This window comes from Chionomys nivalis, chromosome 18 (genome assembly GCF_950005125.1).
Source record: "Chionomys nivalis chromosome 18, mChiNiv1.1, whole genome shotgun sequence".
In the NCBI taxonomy this organism is placed as follows: Eukaryota; Metazoa; Chordata; class Mammalia; order Rodentia; family Cricetidae; genus Chionomys; species Chionomys nivalis.
Window position 1 is genome coordinate 42779687 of NC_080103.1, and position 19578 is coordinate 42799264.

The window sequence follows — 19578 nt, forward strand, 5'->3', positions numbered from 1 at the left end:
TGTCTCCCCAGGAAACGTTCCCCTCCCGACCGGGTTGCGGGAACCTTTGTTTCTCGCTTCGGATGCCGGTTAGGGCGGGGACAGGTTCGAAAAGAGCTGCCGAGCACGGACAGAGTGGCGGGGCGGAGCGGTGAGTTGTGACGAGAGTTCCCCCCCGCGTCCTGGCGCCTCGGGGACGCTCGAGAGCCCGCGAGGGGCACCCGCAGCGGAGCTCCGTCGGGTGTGGGCTCCTCCCTGCTGGGGGGGTAGACCTCATAATTTGCGGGCAGTTGCGTGCGCCAGCCTAACCTTTCCCCCTATTGGAAGGACTGTGCCTCTCAGAGTGCTGTGCACTGAGGACGCGGCCCCTGGGGACTGGGTCCGTGGAACTCTCAAACCTTTGTCGAAGGGTTCCGGAGACCTCTCTGAGCTCCTGTTTTACGTTTCGTTTTCTGGCTCCCTTGTCAAGAACTCTTCCTTATACGAGGCCGCCCGTCTGTTTGGATTCCTTCAAAGGAGTCTCATTTCTAAGTGTCTTCTGTCTCTTTACAGATTCTTTAGCGCTTGGTTTGTTTTGGAATTGGGGTTTTTAATCTCCTACTCTAAGTTTCCAGATGTACCCTAGGGCCAGGTACTCAAGGGAAGGATGAAAAAGGGCAGCATCTTTAAAAAAAAAAAAAAGTTTACTGGAAAGAATTGCAAAATCTTTCAGAGACAGGAGTGGATGGGTTTTCAGTGTTGTAATGAGATGGTAATCATAGTATTGCATCCTCATGATAGTTTCTTTTATCTCATGCACTAGCAAGTGATCAACTTTGAACTTTGAAACTAACAGGCAGGATGAAAGAGACCCAAAGGAAAACATAGATTTAGCTAGGGATGTTTAATTTTATTTGGGACCATCACAGAACCTTGAAAAATTGAAAAAAATTGTTAGCAGAAATCTAGTTCATCCAATAAATATTTAAAAGCACCGTTAAATTCTAATAGCTAGGGGAAATAACCGCATCCCCACCACTGCCTCCACCTATGCACATGCATAAGAAGCTATGTGCTGCTGAGATTGAGGAATTAAAGACAGATGAAAGAAAGTGAATGTTTCAGATCAGAACCCTTACATACTCCTACTCATAAAACAGATGATTGTTTTGCTTTTTGAGGTTTGGTTTTCTTGGGGGGAAAAGACAGTTGGATTTCCTTAATGTTGTTGGCTGAAGTGATTAGAATTGTGTAGAGTTAAAGAGAAGAACACTAGACTTTGCTCTGATGAGTTAACCAAATGATAGTCTAGCCATTGTTTAAAGAGGAACACAGAAATAAGGGAAACAAGGGATCCAGGCTTAAGAAATCAGAAAAAAAAAAACCCATATGGAATCATCTGCCTAGAGATATTAGTTGACAACAAAATTTGTATAATTGCTGAAGAACAAATTGGTAGCAAATCAAAAGCAGGGAAGCAAGGACAGATAGTTGGAGCAATAATAGGAACAACAGGAGTGAGATGAGCCAAGGAAAGGATAGAAAGAGAAAAAGATTTAAAAGTTAAATATAACAATGCAAAGAAAATTTTATAAAATACAAAGTACCTTTATTGTATTTACCTGATCTTAAAATAAGGAATGTTGCTGTGTTGCTGGGCAGTGGTGGTGCACTCTCTTAATCCCAGCACTCGGGAGGCAGAGGCAGGCTGATCTCTATGAGACAGAGGCCAGGCTGGTCCACAGAACTAGTTCTAGGATAACCAGGACTGTTATACAGAGTAACCCTGTTTCAAAACAAAAGTGAACAAAGAAAACAAGCAAACAAAAACCAAAGGCAGATATGACTCCCATCAAGTGATAGTAGCCAGGGACAGAAGGTAACTTGTAAAGGGAAAGCTACACTTCAAACTGACTAGGAGAAATAAGGGTGGAGGTGACTCCGCTGGGTCATGCTCAGCAGGATGCCTCAGGAAGACAGCCAGGCTAACCTTGCTGTTAACTCTGTGGAAAGAGGTGGACCTAGAGAACCATGGACTTGAAAGAGAAGTTTATGATCTCTGGCAAAAAGCAGATTTTCTGGAACAGTGGTTCTCAAATTGCGAAATAAATTGGGTTGCCCAGGAGGTTTGATGCAGATTAGCAGGCTTTCATCCTGGAGTTTTTTCTTCTGTGAGTTAGGAAGTGGAAGCCAAGAGTTTGCATTTCTAACATGTTTGCAGAGCATGCCTGTGTAGCTGTGCTGTTGATCTCAAAGACAGATTTGAAAGAGGGTGTCATGCACTCAAAAGACACCCAGAATAGCCCTGAGTATCTCCTCTTTAACCCAAGCAGGAAAAATCTACAAAGAACTGAGAAATGTGTAGAAGAGAAAATAGTATACTTTAGATTTCTGTATGACTAAATTAACTGTGGTAAGGTTATCTTCATAGAATTATGGGTAGAAGACCCTGTTGTATGGATTGCAACACTAATCAATAGGAATAGAAGGGAGTCAGTGAAAGGCTTGTACTAGAGTAGAAGCTGAACAGGAAAGAAATAGCATGCTTCCCATGAGCGAAGGTAAGAGATGGGGGTGAGAGAAGACCATTGAACAGCAATGGAAGTCTAGTGTGACTTATATTTGCGACAGAAAATTGCTAGTGTGACCTAACCATTCACTCGCACCAACATCATCACTACCACTTCACTAGGTCATTGATAGTTTTGAAGTAATAAATATTAATTTTCTTACATTTCTTTGTTTTAAACAACACTTAGGATTTTAAAATAAACTCACACCTAACATATTCTTTCATCTGCCTTCCTGTTCTGCATTTACATGCATGTAACTTATTTTATGCCACCAACTGTTTCTGTTTGGTTTGAGGAAGAAGTTGGAACAAAAGAGTGTCAGTGAAGAAGCAGCACAGGGAACAAATGGAGCCACTGTAAACTCAGAGAATGTGATGTGGGAATGAGGAAAGGAGGGGAGGCAATTAACCAAGATTGTAGTCAAAGAGTAGCTGTGGAAGACCTTACAGTTCACTGGCCGGGGGTGAAGCTCTTGCCGTTAAAGAGCTAAATAAAGTTGTTTGCTAAATGTTTTATGAGATCAAAATGTGTGTTAAAGGTAGTGCTGGGGAGGGAGAAGGAAGAGTGTGCACTCATGTCTACACTTAGAGAGGGGAGATGCAAGTGAGAGGTTGACAAATGGGGTCATGGATTTGTTTTTCTAAAATCAGCAATACGGAAGAGGCTCCCTATAAATACCTTTGTAGCCTTTCCGATGGGACAAGTTAATGAGCACTGCCTGGTAGGAGGCTCTAACAAGATGATGTCATTAGTGAGAATAGTAAAGACAAAGTGCTTGAGGAAAAAGTGGAAATATAGGGAGATGTATTATTAATGAGTGGGGGCTGATAATAAAGTTAGCTTGGAAAGGGCAAAGGGCTGGGCTGAGTGAAAACCCTGGATGGATTTGCAGAATGATTTGTACTTTAAATGAGCCATGAGAAAAGGAAAAGAGGAATTGGAAGTTGCTAGATTAGAGCAGTGAACTCCAAATCTTTCTTATTCCATGATCTTAAAAATTGAGCATACCTGCACACACACACACACACACACACACACACACACACACCGCATTCCATCATGTGCACCACTGAGTTTGAAAGATACATCAGTGATTTATGGCAGGGGTGCAGAGCATGTCAGGTCTGTTATAAAAGGAAATGACTACAAGGTTTCCATTAGAATATTGATATTGACAGTTTCTGTAATCTTACACCACAGGTCACCTAGTCTATAGGCATTTCATTTGTGAGGACAGACACACATAGCAATACTTTGCTTCCATTTTTTAGAAAAGAAAGTAGTGCTTCTCTCGTATAAGGATTTCTCTAGGTATCTTTGCTCAGTATCCTGTAAAACAGACTATCCTGGGTTAAATAAACTAGTATGCTTGTAGTTATATAAATTAGGTCATAGAAAGACTAGACTGTGTTTATCTTGTAAAATCTGGAACAATGGGTTTACTTCTTTAATCATGGAAAATTTTTTACATTATTTTCCTCAGTATTAATGAATACGATGCTCAGCGTTGTATTTAAAATAACGGCCCTGAACCTGTTATTTTTGGGAGATGATACCTGTAATATAATTTAAAGCAGCAACAGAGCCTATTCCATTTTGTTAAATTCTTACTAATATGACTATTTGAGGTCTGGTTACTTTTTCATCCTGGTACTAGCCTTCAAACTCCATTACCGAGGTAATTCAGACAGATGATATTTTAGTTGAGCATAGAATTAGCACTTATTTTTCATTATCAAATAGATAATAGATTTTTAGGAACTTATAAAGAGCCTGGTGTGTGTGTGTGTGTGCGCGCGCGCGTGCACGTGCGTGTGTCCATCTCTCTGTGCCCTGTCAAACTTGACAAGGTATGAAGAGAAAAACAGGAGAAGAAATAAATGAAATCTATTTCCAACCGGTGCTTTCATATGCCAAGATTCAACGTACAGCAAATTTTAATGGTATTCTAAGCCCCTGAAAATGGGAGGTTATTGTGGAATTGCTGACAGAGCTCTAACTGAAGCCTTGTACCTGTGTTGCATTACTAGAAGAGGATTTAAGACCTTAGTATATTGATCAAAGGATTGGACACCAAGAGTACATTTTTATTTTAATAATTCCTTGCCTGAAAGGTGTTTGGAGAAAATGACAGCCAGAAGTAGAGCCACTTGATAACATTGGTATTAACTGAAAACAAAATTTGACTGTTGAGAATTTTGCAGACCTTTGATGCGTGGCCTCGGCTACTTGTTGTTTAAGCTACCTAGGACAGCAAGCATTAACAAACCTGAGGGACACACGCAGTAGTAAGGATCATCGCTCAGAGACCTGCTTTTGAGAAATAGCTGAATGCAGGATATCTCACCATCTAAATGTCATATAATAGGATTGCCACTAATGTGCTTTCTGAGATATTAAAGATAGCAGAGGACGGAGGAGAATGAACAACTGCACAGAAACAAAACAAGAGACAGTTTTAAAAGCTACAGCAGTGACTTCTATCATGGAACTGTTAGCCATTGTCTTCCTGTGACATCCTTGTCCCCGCCCATGAACACCAAATCTCAACTTTTGTGGTAATAATAAGACTTGAAAAGCTACATTTTGATATGCAGTCAACTTGACCTGAAAGCAGAGAAGTTTGTGTGCCATAAGTTATAGATATGTTGTTAGAGATAACCAGGAAGATGCTCTGTAATTAAAGATCTGTCTGTATTAAAACTGTGCCATGCCGGGCAGTGGTGGCACACTCCTTTAATCCCAGCACTCGGGGGGCAGAGGCAGGCAGATCTCTGTTAGTTTGAGGCCAGCCTGGTCTACAGAGCTAGTTCCAGGACAGCTAGGACTGTTAACATAGAGAAACTCTGTCTCAAAAACCAACCAAACAAACAAAACCAGAAAAGCCTTTGCCATTATCAGGTGTGGTAGCACAGGCCTCCAAACTCACCTGTGAGAGGTGGAGGTAGGAGGATCACAAATTGTCCAGCTGGAGCATATAGGGAGACTCTGTCTCAAATATATGATGGTGGTGAGTGTAGATACATTGAAGCTGGTAACATCCGTTGTTCCAGAGGGGAGAGGGAAACCAGATAATGTCAGCCATTACTTTGTCTCTAATAACCTTTCAGATGTTTTAAAATATTATAAGCAAGAATACAAAATAGGTAAAAGTAAGGATATATAATTGTGCACTGTCTAAATTACTCCTCTTTTTCTTCAGGTGTTTGCAATGGCTGCTACTGTGAACTTGGAACTTGATCCCATTTTTCTGAAAGCACTAGGTTTCTTACACTCAAAGAGTAAAGATTCTGCTGAAAAACTAAAAGCGCTGCTTGATGAGTCTTTGGCTCGGGGCATTGATTCAAGTTATCGTCCAACTCAAAAGGTATCTACCCGAGTACAAATCTTGGAAAGAGTTGAGGTGCACATAGTGGTCCAGTGATAGCATGTATATTCTCTTGAAAGACTTTTTACCATAATAATTGCTCTTTAGTCACAAAGAAATTATAATCTTAATGTTGTTCTCTTCCCTCAAGCTTTCAAAGAGCCAGCCAGAATTGTTAGTTTGAACTAGAGCAGTCCTTCTGTACCTGAGAGTTGCAACCCCTTTGAGAGTGACTGACCCTTTCAGAGGGGTTGCCTAGGACCATCGGGGATCGCAGATATTTACATTACTGTTCTTAACAGCAGCAAAATTGTAGTTAAGAAGTAGCAGTGAGAGTAATTTTATGGTTGGGGGTCACCGCAACATGCTGGAAGGCTGAGAACCACTCGTCTTCAAGGTGTGCTCCTTGGTATGTAAAAAACCACTTGTTTGCAATTTAGTCTCCAGTTCTTCATCATTATTTCTTAATGTGTTAATGGTGTCCAAACTTATTTCTAGTCATTCTCTAATGTTTTAAGGATAAAAATATAAATAACACAGGGATTTTTCAACAAAGTGAAATAAATATAGACAGGATAATAAGGGTAAAGATAAAGGTAATAGATGTTAAAACTATGTGGCGCTATTATTGATGGCAGCTCTATGTGACAAGAGTATGCATTAGAGCCAGCCTGACTTTTTGAAAATCCAGTTTGCCTCTTGTAGTTGTTTGGTATCAGTTTACTTACCTTGAAACTTTACAGTGTTCTTTAGTAGGCCCTTTTCTAAGTGGTTTGTGAACTTTTGTTCTAATAATGATTCCTTGAAATTAGTATCGTCTATTTTCCTCACTTTACAATAAGGGAACTGAGTTGCCTGATAAATTTATTTTACCCAAGCTTGGCATAATGAGGAGACTCAGAACATATCTTGCAGAATTGTAGAAATTACTGAAAAATAAGTAAATTAGCCTGAGTAGTATCCACCTAGCACATACGGGCTCTCTGCAAGAAGTCTTCTACTGTTCTAGTTCTGAAACCTTAAGTCAAGGTGTGGGGATACAGCTGCCCGACTAAGAGGGGAGACAGAACTGTATGACTAGCTTGAGTGTAGTCAGAATCTGAAGTAAGTTATGCCAACAACCCAGGTTTACTGCCCAGAGCGTTCTAGCAAGAGGGTGGCTACAGAGACCCACAGGAGGGTCTGGAGGATAATGGCGTGTGGCTGCAGTAGTTAGCTCATGAACGTACATGCACATTGTCAAAACAACAGATAGGTGCTGGCTGTGCATCCGTTAGTTTTTAGTAAGGCCATGGTAGAGAAGAATTTTTCATTGACTATGATGTGGCAGTTAATTTTTAACTGAAAATTGTTTAGATTATTACTTTTTGTGTTTGTTTCTCTTTTAGTACTGGGAATTGAACCTAGGACCTTGTTCATGCTATGCAGGTGCCCTACCACCGAACAATAGCCCCAGCCCTTCTGTTGTGAATAAAATGAAGGTCTCTTATTTTTTATTTTACCCTTCAGGATGTGGAACCACCCAAAATTTCAAGCACAAAATCTATTTCTATCAAACAAGAGCCCAAAACATCATCCAGTCTCCCTTCCGGCAATAGTAATGGCAAAGCCCTCACAACTGAAAAGATAAAGAAGGATGCTGAGAAGAGACCTGCTGATAAAGTAAGGATTGGTTTTGGCTTCGTCATGAAAGAACAAACCATTTCCATAGGCAGAAAGAACGCCAGTGTCTACTTTTTGTAGCAGCGGGTATAGTTACATGATGATCACTCTGTAAATACAGTTTGCTGGCTGGAGAGGTTGAACTTTAAAAAAATAAATAAATAAAATCTAGGAACATGTATTTGTCCATTCACTTGAGATGGCTGTCGTCCAGCCTTTGCACCTCAGGGGAAATAATGCAGACTTTACTCGTAACTCTGGCAACAGTAGTTGTTAGAAGTAAAACTGACAGAATTGGTGTGATGAACCTTGACCTCTGTGACATGACGGCAAGCATCTCGAGAAGGCTACAGGTATTTCTTGATTGTGTATGTTGGGTAATTTTATAAATGGTCATTAAAGTTGGCAGCTAACAAAAAATGCGTAAAATTATGTTCGGTAGCCCTTGCCCTCAGGTGGGGCATATTGTCCCATATATTGTCATCCTATTCCTAAATAATAGATATGCGTGAACAGTGCTTTTATTCTTGCACAGATGCTGTTACACTGTTTGTGTTGTCATTGAGTTACTTTTTCTTCACTTAGTGATGCTTCATTTTTTAAGTTTTTATTACATTCATTTATTTTCAGGAGTGTGAGGCATGTGTGAGGGAGTCAGTGAGACATATTCCAACCCTTAGGTTTTTGGTTATTTTGTTGTTGCTGTTGTTGTTTTTACATAGCAATATTAGTAGTACTGTTTTTTGCAAGTCCAAACATCTTGAATGAAAGAGAAAAGGCAGTATATCCATTGAATTTCCAGAGTTCTCTAGTGTGTGTAATACAAAGCAGAATGTAGATATTTATTAGACTATTCTGATTTATTTATATCTGGCTAGTTTATTGTAGCATGCTAATTATAAAGTAATCTTAATTCTTTTTTCAGTCTTATTTTTTTGAGAATTTCTTATATGAATACTGTATTTACATCATTTCTACCCCTCCCTTTCTCCTCTTCTACTCCTCCCACAACTCTAACTCAAATTATAGTTTTTTCAACTGATCTAAGTGTATAGCTCTCCTGTCTGTGTGCAGATGTCTATAAGATAGACTTTGTCATATATTGCCCATCTTTCCTCTCTGTGACTTAGAGTTTATGCCATGTGACTTTCAGGATCATTAATCATTGGGTTCTTCTTCTTCTTCTTCTTCTTCTTCTTCTTCTTCTTCTTCTTCTTCTTCTTCTTCTTCTTTTTTTTGGATATTTATTAAACTCTACATCTTTCTCTGCTCCCCTCCCTGCCTCTCCCCTCCCAGGTCCCCACACTCCCAATTTACTCAGCAAATCTTGTCTTTTTCAACTTCCCATGTAGATTAGATTTGTGTAAGTCTCTTTTAGTCCCCACATTGTTGTCTAAATTTATCGGGTTCTTTTTATAGATGAAAGATATCAGTGAAGGAGTTGATATTCCTAAAAAACCTAGATTGGAGAAACCAGAGACCCGATCTTCTCCCATTACTGTCCAAACCAGCAAGGATTTAGCTATGGCTGACCTCTCCAGCTTCGAGGAGACTAGTGCTGATGATTTTGCGATGGAGATGGGCTTGGCCTGTGTTGTTTGTAGGTAAGTTATATCCAGCCCAGGATGTCGTGTCTTAGAAGGGGCAAACAATATCCTCCTACTCTGTTAATTCTGCCCTTCAGCCCCCAAAATCATAGAATTTGTTAGAACTTTTCTGCTTTGTTTTTATTGTTCGGGACGAAGAACAGGTAAGTAGACAAGAGCACTTTAACACACTGAAGTTTGTCAGACCACAGCTTCTTCAGCCTGTTATGTTGTGGGAACCCTGTCTGCATTCTTACATTCTAGAGGAAGTGACTATGTATCCTTTTAAGTGAGGGACAATCGGCCAGGAACCTCAGCTCCATCTTTCTTTTGAAACCATCTTCATTGCCTTTTCTTTCTTTCTGAATTGCTGATGACACTTAAAAAACAAACTGGTACCTGTCGTTTCTTTAAACACCCTTACATCATTCCTTGAGAATAGTAGAAATGAATGTAGATTGTCCTAAATCACATTTTAAACTTGGATGCATAATTACTAATAGAAGATCTTCTATTAGAATTATTTTCTGCTTAGTAGAAGATACATTGGTTTGGATTGTTTTTTGCAGAAATAACTAAATTTTTGCCAGACAGTGGTGACGCACGCCTTTAATCCCAGCACTCAGGAGGCAGAGGCAGGTGGATCTCTGTGAGTTCGAGGCCAGCCTGGTCTACAAGAGCTAGTTCCAAGACAGGCTCTAAAGCAACAGAGAAACCCTGTCTCACATTCATGTCAAGGACTAATGTTCAACTTATTGCTTTTATTACATAGCAGTAAACAAGATTATTTTTGTGGCTGTTCTAATAAAAATGTTAACTTTTAGTAAATTGGAACTAAGAAAATATAAGCTCTTGTGAGCCTTACAAATGAGTAAACTCATTTGTTTCCATATATATTGAATCTTTCACACCTAATCTGCTATGAAAATTAGCATCCCATAAATGAATATTGTGAAAGTACTAACAGGGAGAGACATAGTAGCCGCGTTATCTTTTGTCAGGACACTTCATAAAATACACTAAGCCTGTGGTGATTGCTTTCCTATACTTTTGTGATGGATCCTTTTTTGATGCGCCTGCTACTACATTCCGTTCAGATTTATATACATTGATCTGATATATTCCAGACAGCCTGTGTGCACTGGATTATACAGAACTAGAGTAGGTTCTCATCTTTAGGTAACGTTTATTTTCTGTTGTTTTTCTTCAAACAAGTTTTATGAGACAGGCTATCAGTGTAGCCCAGGCTGACCTAGAACACACTCTACAGTCCTTGCTATTCTTGCACTCACAGTGAGGCCCTTTTCTCAGCCACGCGTGTGCCTTCACACTCAGTGTACCTAACTTATTAATGATGAAGATGAACAACATGTAGCTATTAACCAAGGGATTTCATAGAGATACCAGGCAAGTGCTCCAGTGGTCTAGGAAGAGTCTAGTACTGCTGAGAAATAGAAACAGATTGCAATGATAAGTCGCTATAAATATAGCTAAGCTGAATTGAAATGCTGTAATTATTGACTAAGCATAACTTATCACAAATGAAGGTCTTATGTAAGCTTCGTATTACTGTTATCTTTCTCATTAATGATTTAAATGATTATTTTTCTGGGATTCTTTTCCTTTAACATAACAAACTTTACCAGAACAAGGTGGAAATAACTTTAAATTGTATGTTGAAGTATTTAATGCAATGTTTTTCTTAGACAAATGACAGTGGCATCTGGAAATCAGCTAGTAGAATGTCAGGAGTGCCATAACCTCTACCACCAAGATTGCCATAAACCCCAAGTGACAGACAAAGAAGTGAATGACCCTCGCCTGGTGTGGTACTGTGCCCGGTGCACCAGACAAATGAAGAGAATGGTAAGAATCCTACTTCACATTTCAGCCAGCATCTCATGGTCTTTGTCGGTATATGATTGTAAAATGAAAATTAGGACATTTAGCATACTGAAAAAAATAAATAAACTTTCAAGTGTTCGCATATATACCGTTTGTATGGATTTACACCTTTGTTTGCTAAGCTTAGGTGTGTTCATGTCATCTGCCCTTCACGTCTGCTCGTTTCACTCCCATCACCTAGTCTACATTCTCTCGTTACTTACCTAGTTCAGTAGCCATCTAAGAGGCCTCCTTATTTCCCTGCAGTCTGTTCTGTTCATTACAGTGCTTGGATGATTTATTCATATAGAATAGATACTTCACTTTATTTATATGTCCCAGTGGCCTTCAGTTACTTCTAAAATAAAGTTGTAGTGTGTGTGTGTGTGTGTGTGTGTCTGTATGTGTGTGTATGAGGTGCATGTCACATAAAAGCATGTGTATGGTCTCTCTGTTTTCACCCCATGTCTGCCTTTTAAGTCATATTTTCCTGCTTCACCATGCACAGAGGAATGCTGCCTACTTGCTTCCTTTCCAGTTCATGAGCTACTAACTTTCTTATACAACCCAGGCCCTCCTTGTTGGAGATGGGCCCAGGGCTGGGCCCTCCCTTCCCTATCAGTCATTCATCAAGATGATTCAGCAGACTCCACCACAGGCTATTCTGATCTGGGCATTTCTCAGAAGTTCCCTTTTCCCAGGTGACTCCAGGTTGTGTCAAAATTACCAGCATGGTAATTACATTTTATTTTATTTTGATGGAGGCACTGGGGATCGAAGCCAGATCCTTTCATATGCTCGTTAATAGTAACTATTATTATCAGCACTTAACATTATGAGATCTTAGGCTAAACTGTTACATCCTCACAATTCATCCTCATAAACACACCTTTGGAACAGATGGTGCTGCCGCCATTTGCAGGTGAAAGAAATGAGGCTCTTAGGCATTTATGTTCCTCTTGCAGTAACACAGCTGGAGAGGTAATGAGCAGGGCTTCAACCCTTGTTCTTTTTGATACTAAAGACGGTTTCAATCCTTGCTCCATATTGCTTATATAGCTAGGATTGTTTATACACTAAACACTAAGAATCTGAAAAATGATTAAAATGTATAAGAAAATGTAATAACATGCTTTGTCTTAAAGTCAGTTACTAGTCAAAACAAAACTGGAAATGCTTAAGGAAAATAAATAAAATTCTCCTTAGATAACATGGAAATGTATACACTATTCCCAAGGATTTAATTTCGCTAGTATGAAAAACCTCAAAGGTTTATTAATTATTCATGAATAATTCTTCCCTTCTCATTCAGTGTTTAAAACCGTGTAAACTACCTGAGTTGTTTTTAACTCCCTTTTAGTAACTTAAAAAGTTACACCTGAACCCTAAAAAGAAAGTAATTCTTTGGTTAACTGAAATAATAGAGAGAGTGCACTGCATACTGAGTGGTGCTGGTTGGATGCATCATTGAGTGTCCCTCAATTTCCATGAACTTAGCATCTATGCACTCCACCCACACTGGACTGAAAACATTTTTTGGTGAACTAGGGACATGAAGGCATCAGTACAAAGCATATACAGGCTTGTTTCCCCTGCTATTATTCCTAAAGCAATTCAATATATAGCAGCTGTTTGCATGATATTTGCATTTTGTAGCCTAGAGATGAGTTACTGTCTACTGAAGTCTTCAATAGGTCATCTATAAATACAGTATTTTTCCCTTAATGCTCGTAGTGGAACCACAGGGCCTTGCCTAGACTAGACAAGTGTGTTTTGTAGCTGAGTTGTATCTCCCAATCATTAGGGGTATTTTGTTTTGGGGTGTAGGTGTGTGTGTGTGTGTGTGTGTGAGAGAGAGAGAGAGAGAGAGAGAGAGAGAGAGAGAGAGAGAGAGAGAGAGAGAGAGAGAGAGAGAGAGAGAGAGAGAGAGAGGAGAGAGAGGAGAGGAGAGAGAGAACAACTTTTTGGAGGGGTATTTTTGGTGAGAGAGGAAAACAACTTTGTAGAGGTGGGGTTTTCGTCCCTTGATGTTTACATGGGTTTCAGGGATTGAACTCAGGACACCAGGCTTCTTTATTCAATGAGCCTCCAACCCATAGGGCGTTTTGTTTTTGTTTGTTTGCTTGCTTGAATTTTGAGACAAGATCTCTGTATGTATATCTCTGGCTGGCCTCAAGCTCCCAACGTTCTAGGATTAAAGGCATGTTTCACTGCGCCTGACCAACCCATAAGTTTTAAGGACAAAGCCTTTATGTATAAATCAGACTGGCCTTGAACTTGTTTTATAGCCCAGGATGCCCCAAACTCCTAGTCTTTGCATCAGCCTCCATCCTGAGCACTGAGATTACAGACAGGCATCGCTAGGCCCAGATGCCTAAGGAACTTTAGTTTATCTAAGGAACTTGAACATCCACAGATTTTGGTATTCGTCAGAGGTTCTGGAACCAGCTCAGCATAGATAACAAAGGGGAGTTGTACCTTAGTTTGTGATTTTCCTTTATGGAAAACAGGAGGGTTCTCTTGTTAAAAAAGTATTTAACTAACTCTTGCATGATTGATAATATCATTACTATTGAGAAACTAAGGAGATCTGTAAAACTGTTTTACGTTGATAACTGTTTTTCTAGTCTCTAGTATCATCGTGATACCTTTTTAAGAAATATTGCTACCATTCAGTAACTGTAGTTCTTTAATAAATTTTTAGTTTTTGTTACTCAGTGAAGATTTTGTATAATTTTTTTCCTCTGATTTTCATAGGCTCAGAAAACTCAGAAGCCACCACAGAAGCCAGCTCCCACTGTTGTGTCTGTGGCTCCAGCTGTCAAGGATCCGTTAGTTAAGAAAGCAGACACCAAACTTAAACAAGAGACAGCCTTCCTAGCATTCAAGAGAACAGAAGTTAAGGTAAAGTATGTTCCTCTCTGTCTACTTTAATCTCAGTCTGGCTGACTAAAGGGTGGTCACCTGGTAGAAGTTTGATGAGAAACTTTATGATTTGAACGACTGATGTTGAAAGTGAAGGCTGTCACCAGGAATTGGCTAGAAAGGGAGCCTTTGTATCAGAAATTGGCTGTCTGCATTGAAATGTGAGATATTATTAGGTTCCCAAGTCTGTGCTGTCTCACGTCTTGCACACTTGTTGTCCTAAGCCATCTGTCACTCTATGTATCAACACAAGTCACCGCAGTCATTAAAATCAGGCGCTCAACACACGGGCCTTCTTTCTTGTTTATCTTTCATTGAGCGTTGGTCTTTTTAGTTGCTTCAAATAACTTTTCTTTGGTGAGATTTGAAAAGGGTCACATAGCCCTTTGGCAGGAGGTTTCATGTTTGATAGAAACGGAAGGAGAAAAAAATGGATCTTTCAAATCAGAAAATTTAAAATGTGCCACATTGCATCCTTTTGCTTTCTTTTTCTGTCCCCAGCAGTGTGTATCGCAGGAATTTATATTTTATAAGATGGTTTCCTAATCAGGACATCATGAGATAATTATATGATGCCATTATAAAAATGTGGTTTTTCAGAACACATGGACAAATATTTTAACTTCTATTAATCAAAAAAAGGCCCCTAGCATGTTACTTTATTACTTTTCCAGTGGTAAACACTGCTTATATCCAGACAACGTTGAAGGCGATCTTGTAAGAACTAATAATGTTTTGCTAACCATTTTCATAGATATTCAAAGCTATTAAATACATAAATAGGTAGTCTAAGTATTTTATTACCATCTTTATATATTGTATATTACCATTTTAACACAGGGTGTTCATTGTCTGACTTCACCTCTGGGTGATCTTTGTGACCCTCTCAATATGAAGGTAGATAGCGTGTGAAGTTGATCAGAGACTGAAATGTTCCAGCCTTACAAGAGCTAAGAGCATGCAGACGGCCCCACAATGCCACAGTGCAGCCCAAGAGGCAGCTGTCACTCTATGTGACAGTGAGGCTCTGTTGCTGTAGTTTCCATGGAAACACATTGAGAAAGTGCATCTGAGCTCTTTGTAATGTACCCTCAGAGTTTAAACATCTGTGTGTGCTTTGTAGTTCAATCACAAATGTTTGTAGCAACTTGGTTATTTTAAGTGGCTTCAGAACTTGAATATAGATGTTTCCTTTAGCACATTCACTGGAAATAGCTATGGATTGAATCTTTGACTTAGTTTTTTTTTTTTTTTCTGAATATCTTGGGTGCAAACAGTTTTATCCATTAAAAGTAGATTACATTTGGATGTGTTATGGGCAAGATAATACTTTTGGTGGTTTGTGATTAAATCTAAAGGCAGTTCCCCAAAAGAATTTCATGTATTTTCTTTGAAGTCATTGGAACATTGTGGTATTCAGCAACTGCAAGCTGTGTAGCGTCCTCCCTGACTACAGAAACTTCCATGTGCTCTTCCAGCTTCATAGGAACCTAATTTTGTTGAATTGTCCAGATTGGCCACATCATCACTTTTTATACACAGCTAAATGTTTGCATTCAAAGATATTATACAGGTTTGGATTATACTTGGCTCTAATGTAATATTTACCCTCTTTTTTTTTTTTAAGCCACCCACGGTTATATCAGGAAATTCTTCTGGTAACAACGTGTCCTCTTCAGTAACTAGTGGCCTAACTGGATGGGCAGCTTTTGCAGCCAAAACATCTTCGTCTGGGCCATCAACAGCAAAATTGAATTCAACAGCGCAAAACAACAGCGGAAAACCTGCTGCCTCATCAGCTACGCAGAAGCCTGTGGGTTTGACTAGTCTGGCAACATCATCCAAAGGTGGAATCGGTTCCAAAATGGGCTCTGGTAACTGCTCTTCCCCCACTGTACCATTAAAACCACTTCCACCTCTAACCTTAGGCAAGACTGGCCTGAGTCGCTCAGTTAGCTGTGATAATGTCAGCAAAGTGGGCCTTCCCAGTCCCAGTAGTTTAGTTCCTGGAGGCAGTGGGCAGTTGAGTGGGAATGGAAATAGTGCTCCTTTGGGGCCCAGCGGAAGCGCCACAAGCAAAACCACGTCAGAACCCAGCAGCAGTGCCTCAGCATCTCTTAAAGGCCCAACTTCACAGGAATCACAACTCAACGCTATGAAGCGATTGCAGATGGTCAAGAAGAAAGCTGCCCAAAAGAAACTCAAGAAGTAGTATGGCGAGATAGGTTTTTATATCAATTATTGCTCTAAAGATTAAAAAAAATCCTTATTGGGACAAAAAGATATAATATACTGTAAATTAATAAAAATCTTGATGATCAAATCTCTATTGTTTGTTACATTAAAATGCTAATAATATTTAGCCAAACATGGAACCATTTATTTCAGTCTGTTTAGCATTTTTATTTTAATAATTTCCATAATGTGTGAAAATAGTGATTATAATGACTGATTCATGATGAGAACTTCATAAGATTGATGGCATATGCAGATGTAAAGAAATGGTTCACCTGGCACAATACCCCAAGATTTAAAACTCCTAAAATAAGGTACCTTACGGGTGACAGGGATTACTCAATATAGTGTTTTATAATATTCGGTTCTCTGCCTTATGGGGAGCTCTCTCCCTCCTCTCTCCTGTGAACTCTAGCCATAACGTCATCCTGGATGAGGTGGTCCAAGTCATTGCCTGGTAAGCTAATGAGTTAGTTGGCCATCAGTTCACATGTATATCCCAACAAAGAACAGAATGCTTTCAGTGTCAGGTCAGTGTGTGTATTACAGCAGAATGCTACATCCCTTTTGCAATCGGCAAACACCTCATCCTTTCCCGAAACCAAATCCTATAGTTTCCTATAGTCACTGAATTGGATTATCTTATCACCCTAGATGTGTGCTACAAAATCTAATCTCAAAGCATTTTCCTTTATCCCTAGGTTTTCTAACATCATTATTCTAAAATAAATTGGTAAATATGTAAAGATAAAACTTAAGCTTTGTCTTTTTCCTGTGGAAAGGTTTTTAAACTACTCTGTTAAATATTGGCATTAATTTATTCATAAGTTAGACCCCAGTACTGAAATAAACCCATTATTTAGAGATGGAATAAATATCTTGGACATGCTTAAGAAATCTGCCTGTAAATGTTTTTGTTTTGAGAAACATCTTTCTGTTGATAAAAATTGTTTTGGTATAAACTTCAAATCCCCTTTATAAAGAGTTCAAAATTGTTTGTTGTTTATAATTCAAGTGCAATTTTGACTTCACAAAATGATGTGACACAAGCTTATATCAAAAGCTATTACAGTCACTCACTATCTTGAAAACATTAGGGAAATAATGTTTAATACAGTTTGCTTATTGGTATTTGAAGTGAAAATTTTTACCCCATCACAGAAAGTGTGCTGGAGTTGAGAGAAGCAACTTTTGATTTTTGCGTCATTTCTTGGAAATTTTAATGAATTTACAAAGTAAATTATCTTTCAGTGAATATGATTTTTTTGTATATGTAATGTGTGTGTGTGTATGTAAAGTAAGGGACCAAACTCATTTTGATAATTTTTAAGAGATATATTTAATGTTAGATTTTATCTCAAATACCTCTTAGGCCTTTTTTTTTTCTCATGGCAAAGTATGCCACAAGAAGCAGTTATGAAAGTTGCAATAATGTGTTTTTATTTTATTATGTATAACAAAACAAGTGTTTCTTGCACTCAGGTTATGTGAGGGGAAAGTTTGTTTTCTCTTGACTAGCCCTGAAATTGGCAGCTCTCTTGTCTGTTGGCTCAGTGAATGAGTGGACAAGTGAGTAGATGTCTTAGTGTTCTGTCATGGTAAGTATCTGACAGAAGCAACTTAAGAGAGAAAGGGCTTATTTTGGCTCAGTCTCCAGTAGGTAGAGTCCATTATGATGCTGAAGGCATGGCACAGAAGCATGAGGCCAGTTGATCAGGTTGTCTGGGCGGACAGGAAACAGGAACAGGAAGTAGAGTGAGTCTACAAAACCTCAAGGCCCCTCCCCCAGTGATTTGTTTCCTCCTGGGAATCTCAACTTCCTATAGATCCCATAACTTTCCCAAAAGCATCTCCAGGTAGCAATAGAATGATCAAATACATGAGCTGATGGGGGAGCATTGCACATTCAAACCACAACAGCAATGTTCTTACAAGTTTTTAGGATTGATGCAAACTGCCTTTCGGGCAGTGTCCTTTTTATGTTCTTCATGTTGTACTTTGTGAGACTGACTGTAGAATTTAGTGACTTAAAGAAATGGCACCAAAAGAATAATAGTCATAAGATGAAATGACTTGAACCCTTTTGTGTTCATTTCTTTGCTGATTTTGTTTGTTGGCTTACTTTTTGAGACGGGGTTTCTCGGTGAAACTTGAAACTCACTTTATAGACCAGACTGGTCTCTGCCTCTTGAGTGCTGGAATTAAAAGGCGTGTGCCACCACCACCCAACCTGCTCAAGTTTCCTACTTTATAAGACAATTCAGATGAGATAAAATGGAAGACACTAATACAAATGGCCCCTGGTTTATAATGCTTTGTTTCTTTCAGTAGCGCAAAAGTGATATACATTTATTAGAATCTGCATTTCTAATTATCTTCCTGGGCTAGTCATATACTGTATAATACTCTTCCATTTCTGAGCAGATTGTAGCTTGGAGTACCTCATGTAATCATGCCAGCAAGCAACTGGTACTCTCCATGTGGTGATGACTTGCAGAACTCCCATGATTTGTCAGTAAGTCAGGGTATTTTAAACCCATGGTGAGTGTATCAGGATGTCACTCCACTATAAATCAAAGCACATCTGTATTTAAAAGTTGGTTCCAGTTCTTAACAAGGGTGTGGTAGTAGTTTTATTAGTTACAAACTATAAATTGTTATGATCACGGGTTTCACAGGAAACATCACTTAATAACAAACTGAAATTTCATCAGTACAATCATCATAAATATCACAAGAAGTTAAAAAGGTGATGGATACATTCAGATGCCATAGTAGAGGTTTAAGCAAAACAAAACTTATTTAGTAAAACTATAGTCTCAGGATTTATGAGCAAGAGTATCTCAATTCTAGTCTTTTCTAAAGTGCTGAGTTACTTTTCAAAACACTCAGATTTACCTGCCTCTAACAGTAATGCCTAAGACATCTCAGCTTGAGCTCCAGGAGCCCTGAGGAAAGGTAGCGTTGTAGATCACATAAAAGTTAGCGATGAGTTTTTATATCTGTGTGTATATAGAGAGGGAAGTAGCCACAAAATTAGACATTAGAGTTGCATCCTTTAAACAGGATCTTTTCCTACAGAATGTCTAGCCAGTGAACTGTAGTCACATCTTCGTGACCACGATGTAAATGTCTAAGTTTGTTCAGCCTGAGTTTTGTGAGGTCTGAATGTTGAATGTGAGGTCACTAGTTAGCAATGCAGTGGGTAGAATAGGAAGCTATACTTCCTAATATATTAGGAAGTTACTGCAAATGACTTAGAGGGTTTCATATCTTAAGATTTTCTCTTTTCATATAGCTGTGTGAGGTTAACATGATAGAAAAAAATCTAAGAAGTGACCGAGAAAATCCAAGAATTTTTAATTCCATGATTCAGTAGTTGAAACAC

General features: G+C 39.0%; 1 protein-coding gene across 1 annotated transcript; it reads left to right on the forward strand.

Annotated features, from left to right (window-relative positions):
* The first annotated feature begins 19 nt into the window (after positions 1 to 19).
* Ints12 (integrator complex subunit 12) lies at positions 20 to 17547 on the forward strand. Its single transcript, XM_057793759.1, has 7 exons — positions 20 to 130; positions 5734 to 5898; positions 7408 to 7560; positions 8980 to 9164; positions 10853 to 11012; positions 13788 to 13934; positions 15583 to 17547. Exons 2-7 carry the CDS (start codon positions 5743 to 5745, stop codon positions 16165 to 16167), a joined length of 1386 nt encoding a protein of 461 aa, XP_057649742.1. The 5' UTR covers positions 20 to 130; positions 5734 to 5742; the 3' UTR covers positions 16168 to 17547.
* Positions 17548 to 19578: the final 2031 nt, after the last annotated feature.

What these genes read in the sequence shown, in the direction of transcription:
- Ints12 (XM_057793759.1), top strand. Translation starts at nt 5,743, where the DNA reads ATGGCTGCTACTGTGAACTTGGAACTTGATCCCATTTTTCTGAAAGCA. An exon ending in AGAAGAGACCTGCTGATAAA is followed by an intron (nt 7,561 to 8,979) that starts GTAAGGATTGGT and finishes TTCTTTTTATAG; the next exon opens with ATGAAAGATATCAGTGAAGG. An exon ending in CCAGACAAATGAAGAGAATG is followed by an intron (nt 11,013 to 13,787) that starts GTAAGAATCCTA and finishes TGATTTTCATAG; the next exon opens with GCTCAGAAAACTCAGAAGCC.